The 27,702-nt window shown below is 39.9% G+C and overlaps 2 protein-coding genes across 2 annotated transcripts; both read left to right on the plus strand.

Moving 5' to 3' along the window:
- The first annotated feature begins 481 nt into the window (after positions 1 to 481).
- On the plus strand, positions 482 to 24,122 carry LOC117294600 (protein SFI1 homolog). Its single transcript, XM_033777086.1, has 29 exons — positions 482 to 896; positions 2,659 to 2,895; positions 3,326 to 3,397; positions 3,959 to 4,069; positions 4,443 to 4,537; positions 4,769 to 4,989; positions 5,491 to 5,650; positions 5,880 to 6,041; positions 6,508 to 6,578; positions 7,068 to 7,160; positions 7,550 to 7,647; positions 8,331 to 8,397; positions 8,849 to 8,979; positions 10,026 to 10,107; positions 10,918 to 11,010; positions 11,620 to 11,705; positions 12,099 to 12,174; positions 12,610 to 12,705; positions 13,147 to 13,223; positions 13,647 to 13,749; positions 14,796 to 14,892; positions 15,373 to 15,533; positions 15,973 to 16,047; positions 16,726 to 16,977; positions 17,915 to 18,222; positions 19,340 to 19,462; positions 19,976 to 20,830; positions 21,498 to 21,618; positions 22,841 to 24,122. The coding sequence occupies exons 1-29, from the start codon at positions 646 to 648 to the stop codon at positions 22,946 to 22,948; spliced, it is 4,482 nt and encodes a 1,493-aa protein (XP_033632977.1). The 5' UTR covers positions 482 to 645; the 3' UTR covers positions 22,949 to 24,122.
- LOC117294601 lies at positions 24,119 to 27,303 on the plus strand. The gene is made up of 4 exons (XM_033777087.1): positions 24,119 to 24,943; positions 25,480 to 25,564; positions 25,959 to 26,336; positions 26,656 to 27,303. The coding sequence occupies exons 1-4, from the start codon at positions 24,813 to 24,815 to the stop codon at positions 26,923 to 26,925; spliced, it is 864 nt and encodes a 287-aa protein (XP_033632978.1). The 5' UTR covers positions 24,119 to 24,812; the 3' UTR covers positions 26,926 to 27,303.
- The last annotated feature ends 399 nt before the right edge of the window (positions 27,304 to 27,702 follow it).

The following is a 27,702-nucleotide window of genomic DNA, read 5'->3' on the forward strand; positions in this document are numbered from 1 at the left end:
AAACAAAACAGCGATGACCGCACAGAATCGCTATGTACACGTCTGGGAAATGTACATAATTAAACTTGTATAATTTTTACTAATAAATTACAGGTTAGAAAATTACTTTCTCTCCAATGCACAGCATATTTGGAAGGAAACTTTCTTGAAACTGGGTTGGAATATTTTTTCCCATTTCATAAAAACACATTCTAATCTCAATCACCGTCATTCCAAATGTATCACTTACAAAAGACATATTGAAATAATGAAGAGACTTAATTTTAAGTTTATTAAAACTCAAAACAAGCCTAGTTTTCGAGAATCATTGTGAATTATTGCAAATACACCATAATTATTTTGTTTTATACCAACTTTGTTTTATTAAATATTAAAAGTGGTTAATATTTATTTAATATAAATCAAATGAAGAAAAGTTTATAAAGGCTACCAAATGGGTTGTATAACTATTCGAAGTGTTGAAAGAGGTGAATGACAAATATCCAAAATGGCTGGCGCGTAAACACAATACTAAAAACATCGAGAAAGCCAAAGGAATGTCACTTAAAAAACACCTTTACAATTATCAACCGGTGTTTTTACAATAGTGGTTTGGTCGTGTGTGTAGAAGAAGGACCTGTGTATATCTGATAGAGCTAAACCAAGATGCAGTCATCGACTTCACCTTGGAAGAGCAGTCTGCAGAAAGCGGACGGTTTCTCCGCAAGGAATGACACCGGCTTGCGGGCGAGAGCCAAGCAGGCTGTGTTGCAGGAACTTCATGTTACGTTACAAATCAAGGCAGACAAGATGAAACTCGTTGCACAAAGAGACGTTACAAGTAGTAGAAGGGAAGTGCCAAGTGAAGGAGTGGTTGGGGGCGGCATGCCCGAGAGGAACTACGAAAAAATCAAAATGCAAGTGAAGACTGAAGTAGGGGTTGTTCTAAAACCCCCTCGACCACCACGACCCACGACCCCTCGACGTCCGCCCCATGTTCGAAGAATGTCCCAATTCCAAATTCATAAAATGTCGCTTTACGGCCGAGTAAGCATTAAGTCCCCGATTTAGAATTCACAGTGTGTGATCCGGGACGCAACTTCCTTCCACGACTAGACAAGTCTGAGACTGCAGTTATATTTATCTGCATCATTCACACAGAAGTGGGAGTATTTACTCTCCGCTTCCGCACGACGTGCACACCGATTGGGGACCCCAAACACGTCCGTATGGCCATTTGGTCGATCGGGTCTACAACCTTGAGGCTAGTACGTAGTACCATGGAGGAAAAGTGCACAGGGCTCAATTTCATAGAGCTGCTTAAGCACAAAGTTTTGCTTAAGCAAAAAAATCCTCGCTTAGTAAAATCAGATTACCTTAAGCAGCTCTATGAAATTGGCCCCAGGACGGGAGCGATCGGCCGGAAATGGGTCGGCCTGATCATCACGTAATGAGTTGGCCGTAATCGTACTCGGACGGTACACGCAGGTTTCCAGTTGGATAATAATCTCGGATCGGCAAAGAGATACACGTGGAAATACCGCGTTTTTTTATTTGTACATCACAATTGCCACAGGCCCGATATCAGCAGCCAATCACGCGAAGTTTGCTTCGTGCATACTATGTGTGTATGGTATGTCTCGTACGCTGTGTTGTTGTGATGTGCGAGGCATGGTAGTCGACCGTGCATACAAAATTGTGTGCGTGATTGGCTGAGGTTGTGAACTGTGGCAATTTCGGTGTCCAGAAAAAAAAGATCGCACAAAAGTCGATGGTCGAGGGGGTCGAGGGGGTTTTAGAACAACCCGTGAAGTAGTCCTATTTTTCATTATAGGCCCTATTTAAGTTTATATAAGGTATATAACTTCATGATTTATAAGTATTTGGAAAAGTTTCCGTATGGCACCACCACTTTTTCATTCGATATGAAATAATATAGTATCTAATTTACCTCAATGAGATATCCCTTTTTGTAAAAATGCGTGAAATGGTGGCGCCATACGGAAAGTTATCCCGTCGGTGCAGTGGCACTGACTGACGTCCTACCAGGGCTATCTTCCTCCATGCTCCATACTCCATGGGTCAACTAACTAACTTAAGCCCCACCACTGAACCCGCCCCACCACTGCACCCGCCCCACCACTGCACCCGCCCCACCACTAAACCCGCCCCACCACTGGACCCGCCCCACCACTGAACTCGCCCCACCACTGGACCCGCCCCACCACTGGACCCGCCCCACCACTGGACCCGCCCCAGTCAGTGTGGCCAAGTTGTAAACTCATGGCTTGGCCACACCAGCTGGACATGGTGAACAACGCAACGGGGTGAACGCCACGGTCATTATGGCCAAGTTTCATGTAAATTCATGGTTATTGTTTTGAGACTAGTTTGTAATGCTAACATGGGATGAGGGTCATTTAGCTTGTCTTTAAAAGAAAGTGTCTCTCTTTGTTGAATTCCAAGTGCTTTGAGTTTGAGCACCATTTTTAATGTAAAGTACACTGCAGCTGGTAGGGTCTCCACCTATAAATTATCAGTATTTTATATAGTAAACTGGTTTTAAAAGACAAACTTTTTATCAAAGCTTAATTAAAATTTGAAATGTTGATTGTTTCATATAAATCAAGTTCTTTCCAATCACAGTATTATTATTTGGCATATTATTTTCCTGAACAGGTTGAAGCCTTTAGGCATGTCAAATGCATCTCGAATTCCAGTCCCGTCGTCTCAAGTCAAAGTAAAAGCATCTCCCCAAAGACACCTTCATCCGCCGACCAACCCCCAGAGAAGGACCCAGTCTGCGTCACCTCTGGTTACATCCAAACGAAAAAATGTACATTGTGTAAGCAAACCAAGAGCAAGACCAGGCTACACATGGAATATGGGAGGTCGTCTGAAGGAATTAAGAATTAGGTAAGAGTGTAACTCAGGAACATTTAGTGGCTTTGCTGGAAAGATGGATTGGGGAGGGTACACACCTATGTTTTGCTGCCCCTTTGTTCTGACACCCCTGATGTATTTTCCTAATCTTTACTTTCACCTAGTAATTAAAACCAAACTGTAAACGCTTTCCCCAGCGTGAAACTCACAAAGGATTTTGTTGATTAATACTCTCTGCTTAATTAGCTCTAGAAAGTTGGGTCCTGGTCTCGGCACAGTTGCTCCATCAGAAATTTCCAATGAACTTGAAGATTTTTCAGTGGAAAGAGTGTTCTTTGCAAAATGAAAATCGCCTCTGAATACATGAAAAAGTTCCTGCCCTTATTGCGGTACTATAATTCATATTGCACAAATAATAATGGTCTATGTAGAATTAACAGTGACATCCTTTTTCCATTTGCAGACATCTTGCAAGAAAATACCTGCATCTATGGATTGCTACTGCATTTGGCCGCATTCGTCTATCGGTTGTAAGGTACTAAATTCAATTGTTATTATTGTGTCACAGGATTGCTCCAGTCCCCGTTTTTTGGCACTTCGGACTGCAAGGTTCCTGACAAAAAACTGATCTCTGATTAAATTTTTGGGGAAATACACTGATGTCTTTTTCCGAAAAAAGAAATGATTCTCAAAATGCTTTATTGTATCGAAAGCTGACTGTACGTTTAACCAAGTAAGTTTTGATTGCCATTAAGTTTAGGAGTGATTACCAAATGTATACATTAACCTTCCCTCTAAGGACACTACAGTGTTGTAGTACCCGTACTTAGTACTCTGTACTCGGTACTCGGTACTCGTACTTAAGTACTAAGGGAGTACTGTTTTGTGGTACTTATACTTGTTTTGTACTCGGGTAACAAAATACTTGCACTTGAGGTTCGTACCCAATACTCGTCTGAACAATAAGGTGTACTCAAAGTCACAATACAGAATTAATAACAAATTCTCTACTTCACCATCTTCTACCATCAGTGTTCTCTTTTGACCAGATATTTATCCAGTCTTCAAACACTGTTTCATCCTATTTTATGCTCAGACAACATTACAGGAAGAGGTTACTTACTTCAGCTTTCAAGGAGTGGGCAGATTTGTGGTGGACGGGTCGAAAGGAGTGGAAGCTAACTATCAGAGCTGACTACCACAGACGGTAAAGTTTGGTTTTTATTTATCAATATTAAAGCCTTGAACCTTACCTAGATTCTCTATCGCAACTACTCGCAGGAATTTTAGAAGTACCTTATTTATACCACACAATGAAGCACTGGAAGAGTGCACTGAGTCCTAAATGCAATGAGATCTACCAGCTGAGAAAGTTTGGTCTGTACAAGGACCAATTTCATGGCTCTGCTAACCGTAAGCAAAGAATCAGCGCTTACGCAAGGAGGGATTCTGCACTGACTTCAAGTGTATTTACTGGGTTAGCAGGGAGTTTATGCATTGAAAAGGAAATGAGGGGTTGATTGATCCTTACTCGTTATGTCGATTAAAAATAATAATGATTATATATTAATTCTGTACAGATATTGTATCTGCCAAAAAGTTTGGAGTGCATGGAAGGAATATGTGATCTTGGAAAAAATCAAAGCAGCTAAGGAGTCTGTAGCTATAGTACATGGTAAGTATTTGATTTAAACTGGGGTCACTCATTGAGGCGCCTTGTCAAAACCTCCAAGCCATTCAAGGCTGTGGTCTTTCCGCAGAATTCCGCGGACTGATTTGGCAACCAGTAGCCAACTTTCTTGTATTAAGTTTGGCATGTTATCATGAAATAAAAACAGGTATTGATAAAGCTGATAAAGTTGTCCAGATTGTATTATGACCTACCGTCTTTATCTTTTTTAAACAGCCAATGGGATACTTCAATCTAAAGTATTAGAATCTTGGAGAATCTACGTCTACGGTCGCAGAATGAAAGCTTCTCTCAGACGGAAAGCAGACGATCACATGACAAGGAGGTACCTGGTGAAGTCTTGGAGACTATGGAAAGCACAGAGACGAGAAACACATGACAGACAGGAAGTAGAAGGCTATGCTATTCAGTATTGGGCTCATAATCTCACTTTAAAGGTAGGATACAATGCTATAGATTTGTTTGAAGACTTTTCTATGATATTCCATGGCTGCCATGAATGCTTTCAAACGCGTGAACAACAATAATAATAATAGTATACAGCTCTTAAAGTCGTTTATCGCACCAATGGGTTGTCTTAAAGCACCCAGTGTTTTTTCCCGTAGAGTATGTGGAGCTAAGTTTTGAGTGTGAAACCCTTTTCCTTTAGAAACATGTAGCACTATTTAATTGTGCTGTGGTGCAGTATAGGAACCCTGCTCTTGTTGATACATGCACCAGGTTAATTTGTTTTAGTGTAAGCCCCAGCTACATTGGAGTATTATTATATAGCGCACGCATCCACCAATTAGCAGTAACTTGGGGAAAGTTCATTATTCCATGTCTAGCCACATGCTTGCCTGGATCAGGATGACACAGCTCTTAAGTTTTTATTTGAAGTCCTCCATTTTCAGAATGGACAAAATCATTTAAGACCTTCTCACTATAATAATTTCCAGATGTGGCATAGATGGAAGGATGCAATGCGTGAACATAGTGAGGAGCATTACAAGGAGCAGCTGAGTGTACAAGTATATGAGAAGACACTGATGTCAAGATGCTTCTATCAGGGTCTTATACCTTACGTCTTGCACTGTAGGGACCGGAGACAGGATAAAGGTTAGTCAGAGACTTAAAGGATTATGTAACCTTTAGGTTGGGCATGAAGGCTGTAATTAAAAGTGTTTGTTATGAAATGAATATGGTTGGAAAGATGTATAAGCAGAAAGAAATGATCCACACCATTATACCTCAAATGTTGTTTTATACATGGTACCAAGTAAGTGAGACCCTCTCAGTGTGCGAGATTATTTGTTTTGTTTATTTTTGGATATGAACTATTTGACAGACCAAGCCTCACAGCATTACATAGACAGTCTGATGCATCATAGCTGGTACCATTGGCATACTCGTTGGTTTACACACAAGCTGATGACAGAACAACGAGATAGAATCAACGCTATGGCTGATCGTAGTAGACTAAGACGAATCTACATCAGGTGGAGATTATGTATCCTTTATACCCTCTGCGGACTGACCCACCTCCTTGCCCAAGCTGACCTGATTGTGCCAGTTTTCACTCATTCACTAGATGTTAGTTTGTGGGTTTGAATCTCACCCGAGTGATTTTGCCTGTTGATATTTTTCCACAGAACTCGGGAAGGAACTGAGTATACATTGCTTAATAGTTAGTATAGGGAACAATTCTTGTGTCTTATCTACCCATCTACCATCTAGAAACACCATACCAAGATTGAATTGCCAGGCTTGGTTCTCTCCCTCCTCTGTGAGTAATTATAGATGCCGACGATGAAGGGTAACGTTTTGGTAGTACATGTTTTGAATACATTATTTTAGGCATTTTGACTTGCAAGAGAAAATGGCTTTGGTATATGAGTTTTTAGTTGCCGTTCCAGTATGTCAGTTCTTTGCTGTTCTTTAAGAATGAATATCCTTAATTCTAACAAATACTGAAGACATTGAAATGAAGTCTGAGATGAAGCTGAAGATGCATCTTGCTGAGCAGCATCATAGACGTCAACTTATGGTAATCATCAAAACCACACGCTCGCTTTTCATTTTCAATAAGTCTTTCAGTGGCAAAGTTGTACATGTACAATCTGTTTTATGTATTTAGAAAGTGCCGAAATGTACAATTTTGTTCATGTACTAAAAGGTGATCAATTGAACATGTACGGGGTACAATATGCAAGTTATCAGAAGAAGACATTATCACTCAAGAAATGCTCTTGACTATGGGATGAACCAAGGCAACACAAATCAGCAAAATACTATTTTTGGGAGAAATTCTTCTTGACTATGGGATGAACCAAGGCAACACAAATCAGCAAAATACTATTTTTGGGAGAAATTCTTCTCGGATAGAGTGAGTGTTACCAGAGAGGGAGCAATTTTATACAGCTGTTAAGCACAGAGATCTACTGAACTCTTTCCTTTACACATTTAGTGACTTATAGCTGACAAAAAGAAGAAGATAATATAATTTTGTTGATGAACTTGTTTTCTCATTGACTAGATACTTGGTGTTGGTGCTCTACAGTTGGCTGTGGTTCAGCAGAGGCTACAGGGCAGGAGAAAGGTCAAAGCTGACAACTTCAGGATCCACTCTGTAAGTCAAGCCGCCATTTTACCATAATTAGGATTTCTTGTAATGAACAGTAAGGACTTTCTCTAGATATTGACTAGCATGCTTACAGTTTGCTTTATGTCGTTACTACTGCTGTTCAACAAGGCATGTTCTGTCTGTTGAACATGGTGTGTTACTGGGTTCAATAAGTTTGTCCAACCAATTAAGTTGACTAACAAATGCAAAAGTCTCCTTCAGACAGTTTGCCGAAAATGCAAACATTTCAAATGCCTTTTGTGCCCAACACCTTCTAATTTAAGAAAGATTCAACAAAGGTTTGCATTGTTCCCTAGACATGAAAGCTTCCCACGGTTTATAGATATTATATTTGATTCTTGTGAGTCATGAATCTGTTTCCGTTGTTACTTTAGTTGCAGTGCCATGCCCTTCAGAGATGGATCCAAAGATGTGAAGAGAAGGAAGAGCTCAGTCTCTTCTCTTTGTCTCGTCACGCTAGAAACATCTTCAGGTAGGTAACATTTAAAGCTAGCATTTATGACTACTGAGAGTCAAGCCAAGTCTGTCTGGAGCCAATATGGCTTACCAGGCGGGTGTTTATACCCGGTTTCCTTGGCATTAAATGACTGAGAATATTTCTATTTCCCTTGGACAGGATGCAAGTCCATTGCAGCTTACTCCCCAACTCTCGCCAGTACCCATTTGTACTACTGTTTGGAGAGAAGCAATTGTGCCTTGATGTAGGACACAAATGGCGTGAATTAACAGGCCCAAGATTTGAGCCAACATAGTGTAAATTACAATCGGATAACAATCTTGAAACATATGTTTGTTGTGACACTATAATGATGAAACGCATTCCAATGAAGACCATCAGAGCATACTGATCGAAACGTTAAGTTATTCAACAAGTACCTTTTAAATCCTCTCCAGCTTTAGAGAGGTTATCACATTTATTTCAACACTATTATCAATTACTTACTTTCATTGAATGATGACCATCGTGTATGCAGTGCTTTCCAAGTCCTGTGGCAAAAACATCTGCAGTCACCTCGGATGGGATTCGAACCCCCAACCTTCCTCATTATATTGGGAAGAAACCAAATGATATTGTTCTTCCTCACTGATGCAAAGATTACATCAGCTAAACACAAAGGTTGTTGTTGAGACAGTAAATCTTATTTGTGCAAACAGAACCCGAGTTCTGAAGAAAGCTGTGCAAGACTGGAAGAACTACACTCTATGGCGTCGAAGAAGACAGGTAGCAGTTATTATTTGTCATATTGAGTATATGTACATGTGTTAGAATTTGTTTGATGATTATGCACAGCAAATATCCCCCAACAGTGCTAACAGAGGGGAAAGAAACCACTCAACCAACCTGATCCCTAAGTCATTTCGGGACAGCTCCATAAAAGAACTTACGAGTTTGGTCACCAAAACTCTGAAACTATGCATCCTTTTGAGTGAGCAAGTGTGTTTACATTGTCATTACTTGGGTCATTGAACATAATGGATAAGCAGGGGCAGTTAGCAGCACTACTATACTAGTTCAGGATGGAATTAATAGATTCTGCTTATTGGAAAACTAGAGGCTACGGATGAGGATTCTTCTTATACCAATAATAAACCACGCCCTCAAAGACTATTTGAATCACAATAATTAAAACTCCATTCTTTGACAAAGTGTCTGAATTGAATTGTTTCTCTAGGCACAGTATGCAATTGCAGAGGCCCACTATCAATCCCGTCTTCTGCCGAGGTGTCTTCATAGCTTGAAAGTCTACACCCAAAGACAACAAGGTCAAAGGTCAAATATCATCATGGCCGTCAGCTTCCAAAGGTACTGACACAAATCTTCTTTGATTGTTTATAGAAAATACACTTTTGCTTATGCACATTTTTCTATTGATGTAAGCACAGAAATGCAGTCACTCTGGTATCTAAGCTGTCTACAATCCCAGCCCCCGTGGCCCCTTAAAGCTTTGCTTCTCATTGTTGCATGGTCTTCTGCGTTCCAATCGACATTAAGCGGTGGACGGGGACTAGAGAGAGAATGTTTATTGTCAGAGAAGTGGACAGACGTTGATTTCACCAAACTCTTCCTCAGTTAGGATTAATCTTAGGACTTAGGACGAGTTAAATTCCGTATCCAAAGGCCCATGACGCATTGAACCCATCCTAAGTTAAGATGGACTCGTCCTTACTCGAGATAGGATTAATCCTAGCCAAAGTATTGGTGGCCCAAGTATCTTAAAGGGGCCACGGGGCTGGGATTTGTAGAGTGTCATGGCCGAGTGGTTAAGAGCATCAAATTCAAGTTCTGGTGCGTTTTCACCGGAGTGTGGGTTCGAATCCCGGTCGTGACACTTGTGTCCTTGAGCAAGATACTTTACTATAATTGCTTCTCTTCACCCAGGGGAATAAATGGGTACCTGCGAGGGTAGAGGTTGATATTGTGAATGAAAAAGCCTTTTGAGCGATATAAACTGTTGCCCAGGTTGTATACTCCCAAGGGAGCTGAGAAACATTAAAAAGGGATGTTATTGGCCCTATGACCAGGGCACTAATGTAAAGCGCTTAGAGAATTAAGTGTTAGTTATTAGGCGCTATATAAATCGAAAAATTATTGTTATTATTATTATTGTAGCCCAAATGTTGGTGGTCTCCTTATTTTGTCAATTATGCTTGTTCAGGGGAGCTGATCAGAAGCACCCAAGCCTTGTACCAACACTGGTCAGCATTATGGTTGGATAGCTCAGAGGTGGAACACTGGCACATTTATCCGGAGGTCGCACCTACTAATCTTGCTCTAGCCAATGTCTCCTTGTTTAAACCAAAAATGCATAAACTTGGTTCATCCTTGTTTTTATGGGTTTTTTTTAACAGGGAGTGTGTGCTTGGTTACTTTTTTGTGAGATGGTGTCACGTCTTCCAGATGCATCAAGATGAAACTATGATGCAGAGAATGGTAAGTGAGTAGAGAGGAGAAGTTCTTGTGTGCTTTGTCTTGTTAAATGATTCTACATTTTGAGTTTCTGTTGTGATTCACTGGAATTGGGCCGGGACAAAGGCATGTAACTAAAAGAGTGCATACTTCTGTTCGTCTATGAAACATTACTAACGGAACAGTATGTATGTATGCAAAGCCCTGATCATGGGTTAACATTTTTGTTGGTAAATCTTATGAGCAACAGTTTGAAAACCACTAATGGAGGAGCTTTCTAAATGTTATTTATAAACTGCTCACAAGAAGTTGGGAAACCTTTTTCAATCAAGTATATTTGTATTATTTATTACTCTCTTTGTATTAAGAGATTGACATGTTGCTGGACTTAGCCACATGAGTGAGAAAGAGACAGAAGTCACAGAACAAATGTACAAAAATTAGCAATTTTGTGTTAAAGGCAAATGACTGATCTTAATCCACTTTATATTGAGACAAGAAGTTCAGAAACAAGTCTTGCAAATACCCAAACAAGGTGTTTTTCATGAGATGGGGGGTAATTGTGTGTAGTGTTCTCACTAGTGCAAATCTTTGTGTAAACCATTCATGGTTCTGAAGCTTGACCGGTTTGATTATTGATCATTACCTATTGACTGTTTAGTAAAGATAACAGTAATTTTGGCACATTTGATTTGTAACTTTGCCTCATTGTCATTCATGTAGCCAATTTCAGCAACATGTCTTTGTTGCAAATGTGGTATCATTTTAAAGAGGAACATGTTATTCTTAATGTTAACAATGATGTTAATAAACGTTTCTTATATATTTGAACAGGCTGTCTTGCACTATGAGAACACCATGGGAACAAGGATGCTTCAAACATGGCGTCAACGGACAAGAATCAAACAGCTGATGGAGGAAAAAGAGGTGATTTGTTTTGCTGATTAATGGAAAAGGAATTGGTCTGGTGCCATTATAAGTAATGAAAACCATTATTCATGTTTGTCATTTGTACACATGGAGTGTGATATGATATAGACCTGGGCCTAATTTCATTGCTCTGCTTACCACAAATTTGTGCAAATACGATCACCATTCTCCGTTTACTGTGCTTACTGAGCAAGCGAAGAAATTGTGCTGAATGCTAAAATTCCCTGCTAGCCTGTGCAATATGCATGATGTAAGCGCAGAATTCCCTGCTAGCCTGTGCAATATGCATGATGTAAGCGCAGAATTCCCTGCTAGCCTGTGCAATATGCATGATGTAAGCGCAGAATTCCCTGCTAGCCTGTGCAATATGCATGATGTAAGCGCAGAATTCCCTGCTAGCCTGTGCAATATGCATGATGTAAGCGCAGAATTCCCTGCTTCCGCAAGCGCCGATTCTTTGCTTAAGCATGTTAAGCACAGTCATGAAATTGGTCCCTGTAAGTTTCTTTGGATTTGTTTAATAAAGACAACAATGCAGAATGTAAAATGGGTTCTCGGAATCTTAGATTGGACTGACAAATTCTTGATTTGATTTTGATTTTGAAGGCGATGGCTATGGAGCATTATGATGGACAACTGTGTATGTTAGCATTGTCACACTGGAAGGAGTTTACTACGGGGTGCCACACTAGGTGAGTTTATGCTATCATCTGGGAGAACTTTTGTAAGCTTCAAGAATTCATAAAACAAATGTTTGTACACAACCTGTTTTGTCATATCTTGCTTTTTACAATGATCCAATGGGAAACAGGTGGCAGCATATATATATTAGAACAATTTTCATTGTTAAGGTAGCTCTAAGAATGCGCAGAAGTGTCAAAATACTTTAATTTTGACACTCCAAAGTTGGCAACAAGCATGACAAGAGTGGTTGCAGAGCAGTACTTATTGGTAGCCAAGCAGTGTTGTGTTTGAGTGCTTCTCTTCCAGTGGTTAATGATAATAGGTATGGATACACTGCATGGTAGCCAGGCTGTGCTAAAGATTACTTGTTGTCCTTTCTTTCCATTGTCTCATTGATATAGGCGTATTCAGAATCAGCGAGCATTGAGTCACAACTACAATACACGCATTCACAAGATATGGACAGCATGGACAAAGGTATTTATTTAACTCTATTGTTTGTTGGATTATGGTTATTTTTGTCTTTCGAATTTTGACCTAACGACTTTGAGTCAGTCTTTAGACGCCCTATTTGGATTATGCAGTTGGACAACAAGAACTTATTAGTTTACAAGAACTTATTAGTTTACAATCATTTCTGATGTTCAACCATTACTTTTTGTAAGGTTTCAGTTGTGGCCAAGCATTCTAGCGAAACTAACTGTCAGGCTTGTTTCAAATGTTGTGCTCAAGCGATGGGGTCTTGCGAGGCTAGCGACTGTTGCACCCATTGGTTGCCGATGCTGCATACTCATAGTGAGTTGAGATGGTTTTAGAAATGCTTAGGGTCTATTGAAAAGGGCTCATAATATTCTATCGCACTTTAAGAGGCCTAATTCGGCTAAAACTAGTTTAAACTGTCTTTGATTGCAGTATGTTTCCCAGTGTCGCAGGAAGGCAGAGAAGACAAAGAAGGCACTCAATCACAGACATAAACACTTGCTTGAGAAAGGTCTTAGAGCCTTCAAGGTTAGTATATGGATCCTTAGCTGCTTAGCTCATACAGTATTATTTGCTTCAGAAAGGTCTTAGAGCCTTCAAGGTTAGTATATGGATCCTTAGCTGCTGAGCTCAAAGACATAAACACTTGCTTCAGAAAGGTCTTAGAGCCTTCAAGGTTAGTATATGGATCCTTAGCTGCTTAGCTCATACAGTTTTATTTGGTCACCCTGCTTCTATCATTTACATGTAAACAGTGTTAGACCAATGTAGTGTAGGATAATGCCTGAGGTGCGTGTCATTGGTGGCTAGGAATGGCACGAAGCCATTCGGATTCCAAGAATGGTGAGTACACCAAGGTCATTATGTGACTTAATCTCCATCTGTACTGCCACAAGCACTCCTTTATGTCGCACAAATGGCATAATATTGTTTAATATGTGGTTTGGTGGTGTTTCTTTTCAATTTCAGATGTATCATCAACATATGCAGAAGATTGAGAGAGAAGTGGCGCTGAGAAAGCATTGTAAAGACCAAGAAAGACTCAGGTATGTCTTCATTCTGGACGATTTTATTTATTGCTCCATTTTCATGAAGAAGTATGTAAAAAAAGTCTTGACTGTTTAACTTGTTCCGTTCAACTCGACATAGCTGATACTTGTCCAGACCCCCACCCCCCAAAAAATAATAGTAAACGTGCGGACACAACCTTGCATTAAATCTCTTATGTAGGAGTGGTTTTGACAATTCGAAATGTATACTCTGCTCGTCTTTTTTTTGCCCTAAAAACGAGCAGAGTAAACTGTTAACACCTCAAGACCACACCAGCTCTTTTCAGAGCCAACGCTCCAAAAAAAGAGATTCAGTACTTGGTTGTACCCACAAGTTGACTATTTATAAAATTATACTTAAATCTTACTTTTCACACCATGCAAAGCTTCAAACACAACTTATGGCAACTATTGTTTCAGATTGGCCTTGACCGAGTGGCAGTGGAATGCATTAGACCAGGCAAGACTGAGACATCTTGAAGAGGAAGCTGACTCTTACTTGATGAGGTCTTTAAAGACTAAGGTAAGATTAGGTTTCACTTGATAGATAATAATCCGATATAGCAACTATTCTCAGAGTAAACTTAAATGGAGTGTCGTTGCTGAGTGACCATGGTACTTTTGGCTTAATTTGACGCATTACAAAATGCATCATTGTTCTTATTAGATATCAACCACAGGAAACTGAGTGGGTAAATTAAACAATTTGTTCCTAGTCAGTTTTTTTTGTGGTTTACTATTTGATATCTGAAATAAGTCGGTTGGATCGTAAAATTAGTTGTGATCCCTGGCTACACAGCAGTTAATGGGTGTATGGCTTCTGACTATCAACCAGAACAAAGATACAGAGACAAATCGAGAGATTTGGGCTTATATAGGGCTAAATAGCTGAGTTGGTAGAGCGTCGGCACAATATCCCGAGGTTATTGGTTCAAATCTCACTCTAGTAAAATTTTTGTTTTTTCAATCTAAAATTTTGATTATTAATACATTTTTTTTGTAAAGCCTGTGACTGTTTTATGGGTTTTCTGTAGATAGATATCTCTTATGTTGTTGTCACCACTAATCTGGGCCAATAGTAATGCTCTGCTTACTGCCTAATTCTGCACATGAGATCACCTTTCTTAGCTGGGCAAGTGCCAAATTTCTGTGTTAGCTGTGCAGGCGACGAATGCCTTGTAACATGGCCGCGACTTACATGCTTGCCCACAAGCAAAACATCCTTGCTAAGCTGTAAAATACGCTTGATGTAAGCGTGGCTGGTATTCCCTGTTTAAGCACAGCTATGTAATTGAGTCCCAATGATTTCAATGACTATTAATCTCATTTTGTTAAACTGCTAAACTGTGAAATACGCTTGATGTAAGTAGCTGGTATTCCCTGTTTAAGCACAGCTATGTAATTGAGTCCCAATGATTTCAATGACTATTAATCTCATTTTGTTAAACTGCTAAACTGTGAAATACGCTTGATGTAAGCATGGCTGGTATTCCCTGTTTAAGCACAGCTATGTAATTGATCCCCAATGATTTCAATGACTATTAATCTCATTTTGTTTTTGTGTTGTAGGTCTTACTATCATGGCGTCAGTACAGTGTCATTCATTCATATTCAAGGAGGAATAAAACTCAAGAGCTATGTAGGATACAAGACAAACTAAACGCAGGTATGATCAAGGATCCATACAATCGACTTTAACTGTCTTCCCATCCATTTGTTACTTCATTGTCCATTTACTCCGAAATTACTCACAAAATGTACTACCATAAAAAAGAGCACTGGGGCTGACGATTATATAAAACATTGTTAGAAATGACACCCTTTGAAGTAATGTAGTTTTAGAGAGAAAGTTTGAACATTGAAAAGGGCTTCAGGCAAGATGTTTTCCGCAGGTTGCTGAAAACACAATTTTGTGCAACAAGGTTTTTTTTTCTCTTTCATTATTTTCTTGCAGCTTCGATGACCGATTCCGCTCTAAATAATTGTCTTTAACATTTACCAAAAGTTTACTCTGCCTTTAACATGAACAATCTTATGTCAAACATTCTTGACTAGGTTAGCTGTGATATTGGTTGAGCTTTGTTCAAATCACTACAGCGCTACACCTTTCAAACTCTCTCGTTTCCTGATCTTGTTACCTTCCCAGGTAAATTGAGACGCCTGCTCACCGTCTGGCAATCATCTTATGCTAACTCAGTGACAGAGAGTGTGAAACTAGACCGTGCCATCAAGCATCATCAGAGGACTCTACTGAAGAAATCTATCCTGAGCTGGTGTTCCTTTAAAAAACAGCAGATTCATCAACAGGTAAAGTAATAGTCTTTCAAATAGGTTTGATTTCACAGGTTCAGGGATCCATTCTATAAAGCACTTTGGCCCTTTTCGCATCCACGGCTTTGGTTTTGGATTCGGCTTCATGCTCCGTTCTGACGTCTGAAGCCCTGAGCGTATACGCAAAGCACATGCGATTTTCAAAACAACCGAGGGGCCAATCGAGCCTGAGCCAAATCTGGAGCCGAAGCCGTGGTTTCAAAAAAAGGGCCTAAGATTCATCTTGAGATGGGTTGTAAATGTTGCCATAATGATTTATATTGTGACATCACACTTTGCTTAGCAATTCAGATTGATTCACAGTTAAGATTAATCTTATTTTAGCTCTTTGTGAAATCAGGACCAGTTTTTCCTAGTTGTGTATTTTCATTTTATGTCAAGCCTTATGATATTTTTTTTAATTTTATGATTACAGTTGATGAAGAGACAAAGCATGTGGCTTCATAACACCAGATTGTCAGCCAAGTTTTTCCTTCTATGGAGGGCACAGGTAACTTAGTTTATGCTATAGTTTGTTTTCCTCTTTAAATTTAGTTTGTATTTCCAATAGCTTTAAGTTGGGAAGGTAGTGCATTCTGCACTCCTAGTGGATGATACCCAAGCCTACATCCTTAGGGACTATGAAGGGGGTAACCCTGTTTCAGCCCAAGGAGTAGCGGGCTCCTAGTGGATGATACCCAAGCCTACATCCTTACAGACTATGAAGGGGGTAACCCTGTTTCAGCCCTAGGAGTAGGTGGCTCCTAGTGGATGATACCCAAACCTACATCCTTACAGACTATGAAGGGGGTAACCCTGTTTCAGCCCAGGAGTAGGTGGCTTCTAGTGGATGATACCCAAGCCTATATCCTTATAGATGTGAAGGGGGTAACCCTGTTTCAGCCCCAGGAGTAGGTGGTTCCTAGTGATTGCTACCCAAACCTACATCCTTACAGACTATGAAGGGGGTAACCCTGTTTCAGCCCAAGGAGTAGGTGCATGGTGCCCCTAGTGGCAGTTGATTTTGGTCGATAGCTCAAATCACTTTTAGTGTAGACCTCACCTTGAAGTGGCCGTCCATCTTGTGATGGTAGGAGATCTCTCATAGTTGTTTTTGTTTTAAGCACAACAAACACATTATCTTCACTTGTAAGCTTTAAATTCACCGCGTTTGTGTATTCTTACCTAGTTCCATAAATCCAAGGAGGACCAGACTAAGACCATCATGGCACTGTGGCAATGGAGTGTGGTCCTACAGAGAAGGGTACTAGACGCATGGGTGTTGTACGCAGCAGATAGACAGCGCAAGAAGCGACGCATCGCTGCTGCGCTGGAGCAGCGAAGGCAGTACATGCTGCAGGAAGGTGTGAGCCAATGGACTAGAGTTGGGAGCTACTTGGCTGAACAGAGGTCAAGAGTTGCTGCTGAACACCAGGCGCAGGTAGATAGAGTTATCAAAAAGATCTAAATTAAAATGAAGAAACTGAGAGAGAGAAACAGTGATTAGGTGTCTCCTACTTTGGATGAACTGGTTTATAAGTTAGGATGAGGTAGCGCCATGTGTAAATCTCTTTTAAGTACCGTTGGTTTTAAAGAGAGTCAGTGGTTGACAGCTCAACGTATCGATCAGTATGCGCTGACCAGCCTTCTGAAGATGATCAGAGCATACTGATTGAAACATCTCGTTGTCAACCACGGCTCTCTCTCTCAGAGCAAACACTACTCAAATTAGATTAGCACATGGTGCCACTGCAAACCTTAACTGATTATACTCCCACCATGCAAACATTACATTCTTACTTGTTAAAAGTTGTTCCAGATCACACGCAGTTCTTTACAAAACTCTGGACTTAACCTCATTATTGAATAGAAGTACATTGATTGTGTCAGATTATTTGATGAAGTTAACTTTGCTTGTGGCTGACATGTAATCTTTTCTCTGATTTTCTTAAGAACCTTTGAGGGAGACCTTGTGCAGAAGCTTTATGAAAAGGAGCCCACAGGGCTAGTAAACTGTTTTACTTGCCTCCAGGAAGTTTTAGTAGCCCAAATGTTAAACGTGTAGTGTCATAAATGTATCTGCTTGGAAACAATTACAAACACTATAATTGTTAGAAGAAGTTACATTCACATTTTAAAATAAATTAAAACAGTTTAACATTTATTGTCCACTTCTGAAAAGAAAGAAATATTGGCATGTAAAACAAGTAAGTTGTGCTGTTTTAAATAGCCAAAAGAGCAAGTTGAGAAGTGGTGTTTTCTAGCCCGTTGTGTTTTTTACAAGATAATGTATGCCAGGCTATGGTTAAGAGTGAGCCCAACTTTAGAAGCATTACAGATGAAGATCTAACCATTTGACATTGTGCTTTCTCTTACAGAGTGCATACAAGGTCTTCCATGTTGTTAGACGTTGTGCAACTCACTGGCGTGACTTGACGCAAAGGCATCGACTCCAAGGCAAAAAACCACCACGCTCACCACAAGGTCCTGAACCCTACCCGTCTCAAACGCTACTCTCAACACACATGTCTGGAGCAGGGGACTCACACGCCCAAGACTCTATGACAAAGAAGGCTAGCCTGAAGGACAGAGGTATTAACAAGGTGCCGTTATCTTCAAGCACATTACCCATCATTGCCTTAAGGTCAAACCCACAGCTCAGGGATGGATTCCAGGCTATTGACAGGTGAGTTTTGTTAATATCAAACAAAGGCCAAGAGAATTATCACTTTTAGCTTGGGTAACTGCTGATGGCTTTCAATGCGAAAACCCAAATAGTTTTGGAAATCCTGCAAAGGTTGGCCTAGTTGGTAATATCAGAATTTGTTATTGACTCAGCCACAAAGGGCCAAGGTGTATCTGTCTGATTACTTTGCTGCTTGCTTTTATAGCGACTCTTCGTTAATGACGTTTTGGTCACAATAAAGGGAAGGTCCATTACAGTATTTCCCAAAAAACTTTGAAAGCATACATCCTTTTCTCTGAGTGGGTGTGTTTATTGAATTAATTGCTTTAGATGTACGGCGCTACAGAAGTTCTATTTATTATTAGGCTTGAAGAAGCTTCAACTAAGGTCAGGTTGGTGTAGTGGTGTCTTGCCTCGCCTTCCACCTCTGGGACCCTGGTTCCAATCCCACCAGGGCACTACATGGACCTCTGGGACCCTGATTCCAATCCCACCAGGGCACTACATGGACCTCTAGGACCCTGGTTCCAATCCCACCAGGGCACTACATGGACCTCTGGGCCCCTGGTTCCAATCCCACCAGGGCACTACATGGACCTCTGGGACCCTGGTTCCAATCCCACCAGGGCACTACATGGACCTCTGGGACCCTGGTTCCAATCCCACCAGGGCACTACATGGACCTCTAGGACCCTGGTTCCAATCCCACCAGGGCACTACATGGACCTCTGGGACCCTAGTTCCAATCCCACCAGGGCACTACATGGACCTCTGGGACCCTGGTTCCAATCCCACCAGGGCACTACATGGACCTCTGGGACCCTGGTTCCAATCCCACCAGGGCACTACATGGACCTCTGGGACCCTGGTTCCAATCCCACCAGGGCACTACATGGATTGGGTTTTCAGTCCCTGCCTGTATGCATGGGTTTTACGTGGAATAATTCTCTGAGGATTTCCTCCCACATCTAAAACTGAAATTTCATCATTATCTTCTTTCTTCTAGTTTGGCTCTTATTAGAGCGTTGAGAATATTTATCCAGAACTTCATCAAGTGAGTGATAGGAGTTATGCAAAATGAAACACTTATTGATAGAATTATTGTTGATCATTCCAGGGCCAGACTTGAAGGTGAACCCACAGCAAGAATGCGTCCCCAACCAAGACGTCCTGATTTCCTCATGGAGTCCCTACAGAAAGAAGGACTCTGGTCTCCAGATGCTCATCAACATGGCCCAAGGTACTGTAAACAAAATCTTTAAGATATCATCATTAAAGGGAAAGTATACTATTGGTGTTTGGAAACTGTTTGATTGTTTTAATCCTGTATAAATATATATTTAATAAAACTAACCTAAAATTTTACTTAAAATGTTGGTTGCAATTTGAGATATTTTTGAAACTTTTGAGCAGTTGTGTCTTTAGACCCACGGAGGGGTCTTGTAAACGGAGGATGAATAATCCAAGTTGGATTACAAAATCTTAAATACATTACTGTCAGTAATGCTTCTCAGATTGATTATTTGGGGATAAAAACTTAAAATATATTTTTCCATCAAAATGTTCAATACTATCAAAAGATAGTGTAGGGTTCTTACAAAGTAATCTTTACTTGCTAAGTTTTAAGAGTGATTACAAATAAATACCTACCCTTAAAGAAGAAACACTTGTGTACACCCACATCTTGCCTCTAAAGTGTCGTGTAAATTCTACCAAAACTCAAAGTTAACACTATTTTGATCTGATGTTTCAGTGGCGGTCCTTATGAACCAGAGCAAGAGCTTTTCTTGAAGCAACAGCAAGATATTCCAGGAGTAACCAGGAGTAATAAGAAATATAACAGAGACCTACCTACTCCCGCTGGTCTTCCAGTTGCACCCAAACCTCAAGTAGCACATCTTCCTGTGTCAACACAACCAAACGGACAAGTCCAGAAAATAACGCCTAAGGAAAGCTTGATCCCTGACCCAGATGCCTTGCCTAGACTCACAGTACCTCCTCCCCAGCCCTTTGTTCCTAAACACCTTGATGGGTTTGAAAGCCCAGGACTTAGGGTAGCTGGTGATGTGCAGCTGCAAGTCACAGCAGACTTTGGGGGACAGTCTTCACAGGCGATGGATACAATACATGGCTCTGCAAGTCACAATGATTCATCTGTGGAAGGTCCTGGAGAAGGCTCATCAACTGACTTGAAGCATCCGTCAAGAGAAGATCTGGGTTTGATGCAGGGAGACGGAGAAACCAAAGGCCTTGAGATGTCTCCCCCACCAACACCCCAGAAACATGTTCTCCTCCCACCCTCTGCTTTCATGATACCCAAACCCAACTCAACAATCATTCAAACTTCTCAACTTCATGGAGGAAGCTTAGCCATTTCCCCACCATACAATGTCTCACAAACCAAACTGTTACCAGGCAAAGCTAGAGAACAAGACCACAGGTCCCCTCTGTTGCCTAAGAAACAGCAGTCACCTTCAACAAACAGGAAGAGGTGGGACCAAGACAGTGAAGTCAAAACTTGTAAGGATGAAAAAGCAGACATTTATAAAGAGGTTCAGGAGATTCATGAGGAGTTAAAGGGCTACCAAACATCCAAAGAGAAACTCAGGTGAGGCAATGTAAAAAACTACTGCTTCAATAGCCCTCAAAATAACCCGATAAACATCTGAAGATACTCGGCAATAAAAAGTGTTGACTGTTGTTCAGTAACCGCACTAATACAAAAACGTCTATTTCATTGCAAGAAAATTCATCGTGGTGTAAACTTATTTTGTTTGTACATCTTGGCAGTTTAGAAAAGACACAATGTTTTAACAATTTGTAATTTGCATGTTATGTACTTGCTGCTTAGGAGTTGTCTACAAGCCACGGCTTAACTAACAGCCTCATGCTCTCGCTCCTTTATTGCACATAGTTAATTCCTAGTTATTAATTTATTATTTGCTTTTAGTTTATATTGTTTTTCTGTATAATTTAATATACTTTAGATTTGTTAAATTTCTATGTACTGTTTAATTCTCACAATTGTTTTTTTTTCAACAAGAGTATGGAATAAACGTTTAGTGAATTGAATTGAATTGAGTAGTTACACATTGTGGCTCTGACATGGTGGAATAGGAATTTACAAAATCAAAGTTTACAGCACTGAGACAATGGATTGTGATTTGGAAAGAGGGGTAAATAGCTATTGATCAATATTTTGATAGTCATCATGTATATTCTGATTACTTGTGTGAATTATTTAATAGCAATCTTTTGGTAATTCTTCTGCACAGGACACTGAAGGATCAGAAGTCCCAGCTGGTAACCTGGTTGACAGAGTACCAACCAGTTCAGAATCAGAACGTAGAGATGAAAGATCCAGTTGTCTTAGAAGTACAGAAAGAATTAGAACAGGTGAGTTTGTTTTCAAGCTATTCATCTTAAAGCATGTCATGTAAAAAGTGAAATTTTCTTTTCCCATGTTATATTCAGTACTTGATATTTTCTCCATCTTTACTTCCCTGAGACATTCATCATTCTTGCCAGGCCATGTGATCCTATGCTATACATCTCTCCAACAATCCAGGGGCCAGTTCAACAATGTTGCGACCTTCTGGTCACTGGTTCTGGCAAGAATGTATTACAGTGTTGTTCTTTATATCTTGTTTTGGGAGCAGGAGTGGGATCAGTTCAAAGAGCAACTGTCTGGTCTTGCAGTGCTACAATCCTTGCCAAAATGCTTGGGCCATCCATTGCATTGTTACAACAAACATTCCCTGTCCACTTCCCCCATGACAATAAACACTCTTTCCCTCTTCCCCTGTCCCCCTGCTCAATGTTGATGGGAGCACTGAAGACAGCGCAAGGAGAGCCAACATTGAAAGGGGGGCACGGGGGCCCAACAAGATATGACCCGAATTGTAGCTCATATATAATTTTATTATGATGTCCAAGTCCACATTGTATTTTACCTTTGCTTATATTTTGTATTGGTGTTTGATGATGTTTCTTTGTAAACTTACATATGCTTTGAGACGTATTATTATATTTTCTTTATTGGTGGTTTTACATTTTGAAACGTGTGTATTGCGTTGAGACCTATGTTGGTGTTTTTTTCATAGATGGCTTGATATTTTGAGACATATTTAATGTGACCTATTATTGGATTTTATTGATTGGTGTTTTTTATGTTGAAATGGTATGTGCATTGAAACCACTGTATTTTTATTCATTGATGGCTCAACATTTTGAAACATATAAATATATATATTTATGCATTGAGACCTATTTTTGTATTTTGTTAAGATGGCTTGATATGTTGAAACATTATTATTATTATGAGATGTCAGTTATCTTGTAGGTTATTTAGAATATAATATACCCCTCGCATATGAGGTAATTAACTTAATCCCCTTTTCTGTCCTCTGCCTTTAATTACACCCAACTTTTCCTAACTTAGGATTAATCTTAGGCCTAGTTAAGTTCCATAACCATATACATAAGGATGCATTGAACCCATCCTAAATTTACAACGAGTTATCCGTAATAACTCAATATAGGATTTATCCTAGCATTTGATTGGTCATGTTTGTGTTATTCTGAAATAATAATCAATGAATATTTTTGCTTTATATAGATTCAAGATGAGATACATGAGCTGTCCATTAAGTTGAAGGAGAGCAAGCCTGTGATTGGTCATCTAGTTTCTAGAGTTGCAACACTTATGGTTGAGATTGAAGTTTAGGCATCGGGATGTGGGTTCGAACCCCTGTCATGATATTTGTGTCATGAGCAGGACACTCAACCATAAGCTTCTTGTGTGTAGAGTTGTGACACTTATGATTGAGATTGAAGTTTAGGCATCGGGATGTGGGTTTGAATCCCTGTCGTGACATTTTGTCTTATTGAGCAGGACACAAGCTTCTCTCCACCCGTTGGTAGAATGGGTACCCATGAGGGCAGAGATGGTTAATGTGAATGCTTGGAGCACGGTAACTGGCAGCACCGGCTGTATACTCTCTAGGGAGCTGAGATGGATTGGGGGTTATTAGCTGGCTGTTGTTAATGTACTGAGCCAATAAATACAGTTAACTATAACAAGGACAAAAAGCATCAGAATTTACAACTTGCTCTGCTGAAATATTTTTTAGAATTGAGCTATAAAATTAACTGCATAACTTACTGTGCTGAAATTGTACACAAAAATGCTTTGCAAAGGGGCCATTATTCGCGAGTTCTCATAACATGTTAATAAACACACCCACGTGACTTCTTTGAGGTAAATACTCGTGCAATTAACTTCTGATTCTGTGTCATTTCTAAACAATATTTCATAGTCTGATGCAAAATAAGTTTGTTAACCGACTTATAAAGTGCTATATGTTTTCATCTGGTTTAATAAAACAAATCAAAAATGATGGAATTCTTACCAACAAAAATACGTGACTCTGTTCTGTTGATGCTCTTTGCTGGCGTGGGTTGGCTTAAAACGTCAACATTAGATTAGATTGGTTTCATAGCCAATGAATGAAGCAATCACAGGAATTTGAAGAAATTGTCTCACATCATAAAAAAAACAAAAACAATTATTGGTTCAAACATAATCGCATCCGTCATGCCTTGCCCATTTTTTCGTGATGGGATTTTGTTGACAAGATGGAAATAAGCTGAGCTTGGCTTTCATTATTTCTTTTACCAGTCCCAATATATCATTTCCATCAAAAGTTTTGATACAATGAGGAACTTTCTTAAATTCATTGACCATTAATTGAATTCGTAATTGAGCGTTTTACTCATTTTTTTTTTATATAATCGGTGTGATGCAAAATGTATTCTAAATCGGATTTTCACTATTTTCTTTCTCGTGAGCCAGATGGCCGATTGATCTCAAACTTCTACATGTTTGTCAAGTGATGTATATGGTGGATTACATAAAGTGCTTACACTGCCAGCAACTGTTTTGTTAGCAAAAACAAATTCTATAAGGTCCCTTAAAAGAGTGATTGTTGTACAATACTGGGGACCAATGGTTAAAAACATACCATGCACGCGGCAGTCACATCACACAACCTGCATGCGCGTGTGACGCACTCAAGAAGATTACATCCCCGCGTCACAAAGACGACCGCGCGTTTCAATGACGGAACAATGCTTGCATAAGCGAGCGTTTCCATAGCTTTGTAAAATAGGGGGGATATGACAGTGTCATGATCCAAAAACAAATCAGCTGAAATTATTAAGTTATAAGTCGTCTGCAGATAGACGGGTGGCTCGGCGTGGTGTTTTTTGTGTGGTGAATAACTTTTGGAGGCGTTAGTATATTCTTGCCTTTTGGCTCCTTAAGAGAAACGTTAGTAATGGAGAGTCCGTTTACTCTCTTTGTCATTATCATCATATTATAAATGATAGAAACGAATTCATTTCTAGGCTTGCATATGCCTAACAAATACTTAAACAAAACGTGAATTTTCATTTTTTTTTACTAAACAAATTAATCTGCTATTTAGCACATAACTTTAAATGCTACCAAAATGATAACAAAGCCAATACCAAACAATGTTGAATTCCTTCATGGTATTACAGTTGAATCGACCCAGTTAACGTAGACCATGGCGTTAAGGGGTCCGAAGAGAAGGGGTTCGCCATCCTCCAAGCGTCCCGGCGTAGTTGCCTCCAAATTACGTGGGGGCAGATCGAGGTACATAAGGCAAGCTACGATTGGAAAACGAAGAAGCAGTAGGTAAGCCCTACTGATACTTCAAGGAATAAATGATGTGGAGGGGTCATTAATTAATATTGGTGTTTCCTTGTAATTGTCAAAGACCTGTCTTCCCATTTGGTGTATCCCAACATAAAATAACAAACCTGTGAAAATTTGAACTCAATTGGTTTTCGAAGTTACGAGAGAATAATTGACGAAAAAAACACTCTTGTCGCACAAGTTGTGTGCTTTCAGATGTTTGAATTCGAGACCTCGGGTGAGGTCTCGAATTAGATTAAAATATTTTACTGAGAAATTATCTCTTTCCCCAAAACTTCGTTACTTCAGAGGGAGCCGTTTCTCACAATGTTTTGTATTATCAACAGCTCCCCATTACTCGTTCCCAAGTAAGGTTTTATGCTAACAATTCATTTGAGTATAATTCATAAATGCAAAATAGAAGCAAATAAACAAATGAAGGGAAAATCAAAATTTGCCTTTTCTATGTTCTTGCAAATCGATACCAAATATTGACTTTCGTAATCGATAGTGATATTTTACTATCGCTTGACCAGGAACCTTCGTCATCGTGAGGTCAAGACTTCCGGATCCGGGGTCAACACTTCTGGGATGTCATTAAGGGTAAAGGGTCAGAAGAAGGTACGTGAGATTCTAATTTAATATCAAATCATGATGAAGTGTTAGTAAAGCTGTAAGCAGGTATTTGATTTCTGCTTATTATAAAGACGGCCATTGACACATTGTCCAACCCTGTTGTTTTGCCAAAAGGCCGGTCGTGGCACTTGTGTGTTCTTTAGCCAGCTATGACTGAATGGAGTATGATGGTACCTCGCCGTTCACATAAACGAACCCGGAACACTTGTCTTTGAGTAGGATTGTTTCTGGTTCACACGCAAATACAAGCCCTTGTAAGCAGGTTTCCTCTAGCTTGTGATACCAGAGAGTAATAACTATGAGTAATAATTACTAATTGAGTAAAGACTAGGCCAAGACGTCATATTTATAGTGTTAACGTCGTTTCTCTGATTTACAGATCGACATCTCCGAGAGAGCTGCTCATCGAAATTCCATCCGTCGAATAAAAGCCACGACTAGGCTTCCCTGGCGTTCTACCATCACCGCCTCAACCACGCCACGCTCCAAATCACTCCACGCCTCAACCACGCCACGCTCCAAATCACTCCACGCCTCCACCACACCAAGTTCAAAGTCACTTCATTGGTACAACCTTCGAAGCTACACTTCACTTCACAAAAGTTCAAATGCCAGTAGGGTCAGTGTGGGTAATCCTGCCCGGTCTTCACCAAGTTTGAAAACCAAATCAATAAGTAAGAAGCGTACCCGGGTAGGCAAAGGGCGATTTGGACCTAGGAATGTTCAACGAAGAGGGCTTCGTGCCGATATTATGAAGGTACGAACTAATCTGCATTGTTTCAATCATTAGTTCTTCAATCATTTTAGGAAGTTACTCAAGAGGTACATAGACCCTAAAGAAGACTTGCCGTGTATAAAATTTGATAAATGGACTGCGACATTTTCCATGGACTCCACATACAAACAAAAAATGACGAACACAGATTATTTCAAGAGATCACACTTTCATTTGGCTAAGTTTGGACCCCTAGTATGCAAGAGCAAACCTATGTTGGTCTGATTCATGTGAATTTGCTTAAGGGCAGTTTCCTGGCAGTAATTTTGCTTCTTTCTGTGTCCTTTTTTTATATATTCAGGATCTGATGTCTCGTCTTATACTAGTCCATTCTGCTGCTACGTCATCACACCTCCTACAGAAAGATAAACCAATTACCGCAAAGCTTCGTCCCCGTGGAGTATTCAACAACCAATCACAATCGATCATGACTGTGGTTAGAAAACTCAAAAGGTGCTTAGCAGCGACGGCTCGAATCTGCTGCTTTATGTGTCTACGCAACGGTAAAATGAAATGTGCTGAGTTCACAAATTCATGGCCAGGAGAGCGAGTGCACTGTTTTAGAAGTTGAAATATTTAATGAGAAAAAAACCCCGATATTTTTTAATCCATTTGACTTCATGAGAAGGACTTTAACTAACGGAATATTTCAGTAAAAGTTTTCTACTGCCAAATATTATTATTTTATCCAAAATAAGAAACGTTACTTGACATTTTGGCTTCATCGTTTGGGGAAACCTCCCCAACTAACTATAGTTATTTTGCCATAATTTAATCTTTGCAAAGTAAGCTCTAAAGACCATTAACTTGGTTTGTTCAAAACAATGATGAAAGCTTTTATAAGGAATGAAAATCAAGTTTGAACGTAAAGTTGTAAGATCGTAATAAGTTCTCGTATTTGGAATGTGATCACTTTGTTACAGTTAAGAAAGTATGGATGAATAAACACTCGTCAATAAAACAATAAAATTACCATAACGTGTGTATTTGTCTGCATCAGCTAACTAAGGAGTGTCATTGGTAATCCCGTGCCTTGCATAGCAGTAACTGGTCCGGCCGGATAGAAGGAAAGATTACTGGATTTGTTTTTGTTTACCCGTCAAGTTTTGTCCGAGAGATTTCTTCTTGCACGGCGATAATAACTATATAGCGCCCTCTGCTGACCTCTCTTTTCATGGCCAAACCTTTAGGTTTATTTCCGATTCAGCCTTAGGTAATTCATTAAGGCGGTCTTCTTTGATCTTACACGACAGGTGATACCCATGACCAGGAACAGAACAAAATAACACTTTCCATAGACTAGTGAGATCTTCACATATCCAGATCTATAATAACTGGTTGGTCTTTT

This window comes from Asterias rubens, chromosome 9, assembly GCF_902459465.1.
Source record: "Asterias rubens chromosome 9, eAstRub1.3, whole genome shotgun sequence".
NCBI lineage: Eukaryota > Metazoa > Echinodermata > Asteroidea > Forcipulatida > Asteriidae > Asterias > Asterias rubens.

Coding starts and splice junctions, on each gene's coding strand:
- LOC117294600 (XM_033777086.1), top strand. CDS start 646: ATGCAGTCATCGACTTCACCTTGGAAGAGCAGTCTGCAGAAAGCGGAC. Junction 6,579..7,067: donor ATCATAGACGTCAACTTATG/GTAATCATCAAA, acceptor CTCATTGACTAG/ATACTTGGTGTTGGTGCTCT. Junction 16,048..16,725: donor TCCTTCTATGGAGGGCACAG/GTAACTTAGTTT, acceptor ATTCTTACCTAG/TTCCATAAATCCAAGGAGGA.
- LOC117294601 (XM_033777087.1), top strand. CDS start 24,813: ATGGCGTTAAGGGGTCCGAAGAGAAGGGGTTCGCCATCCTCCAAGCGT. Junction 24,944..25,479: donor GGAAAACGAAGAAGCAGTAG/GTAAGCCCTACT, acceptor TCGCTTGACCAG/GAACCTTCGTCATCGTGAGG. Junction 25,565..25,958: donor GGGTAAAGGGTCAGAAGAAG/GTACGTGAGATT, acceptor TCTGATTTACAG/ATCGACATCTCCGAGAGAGC.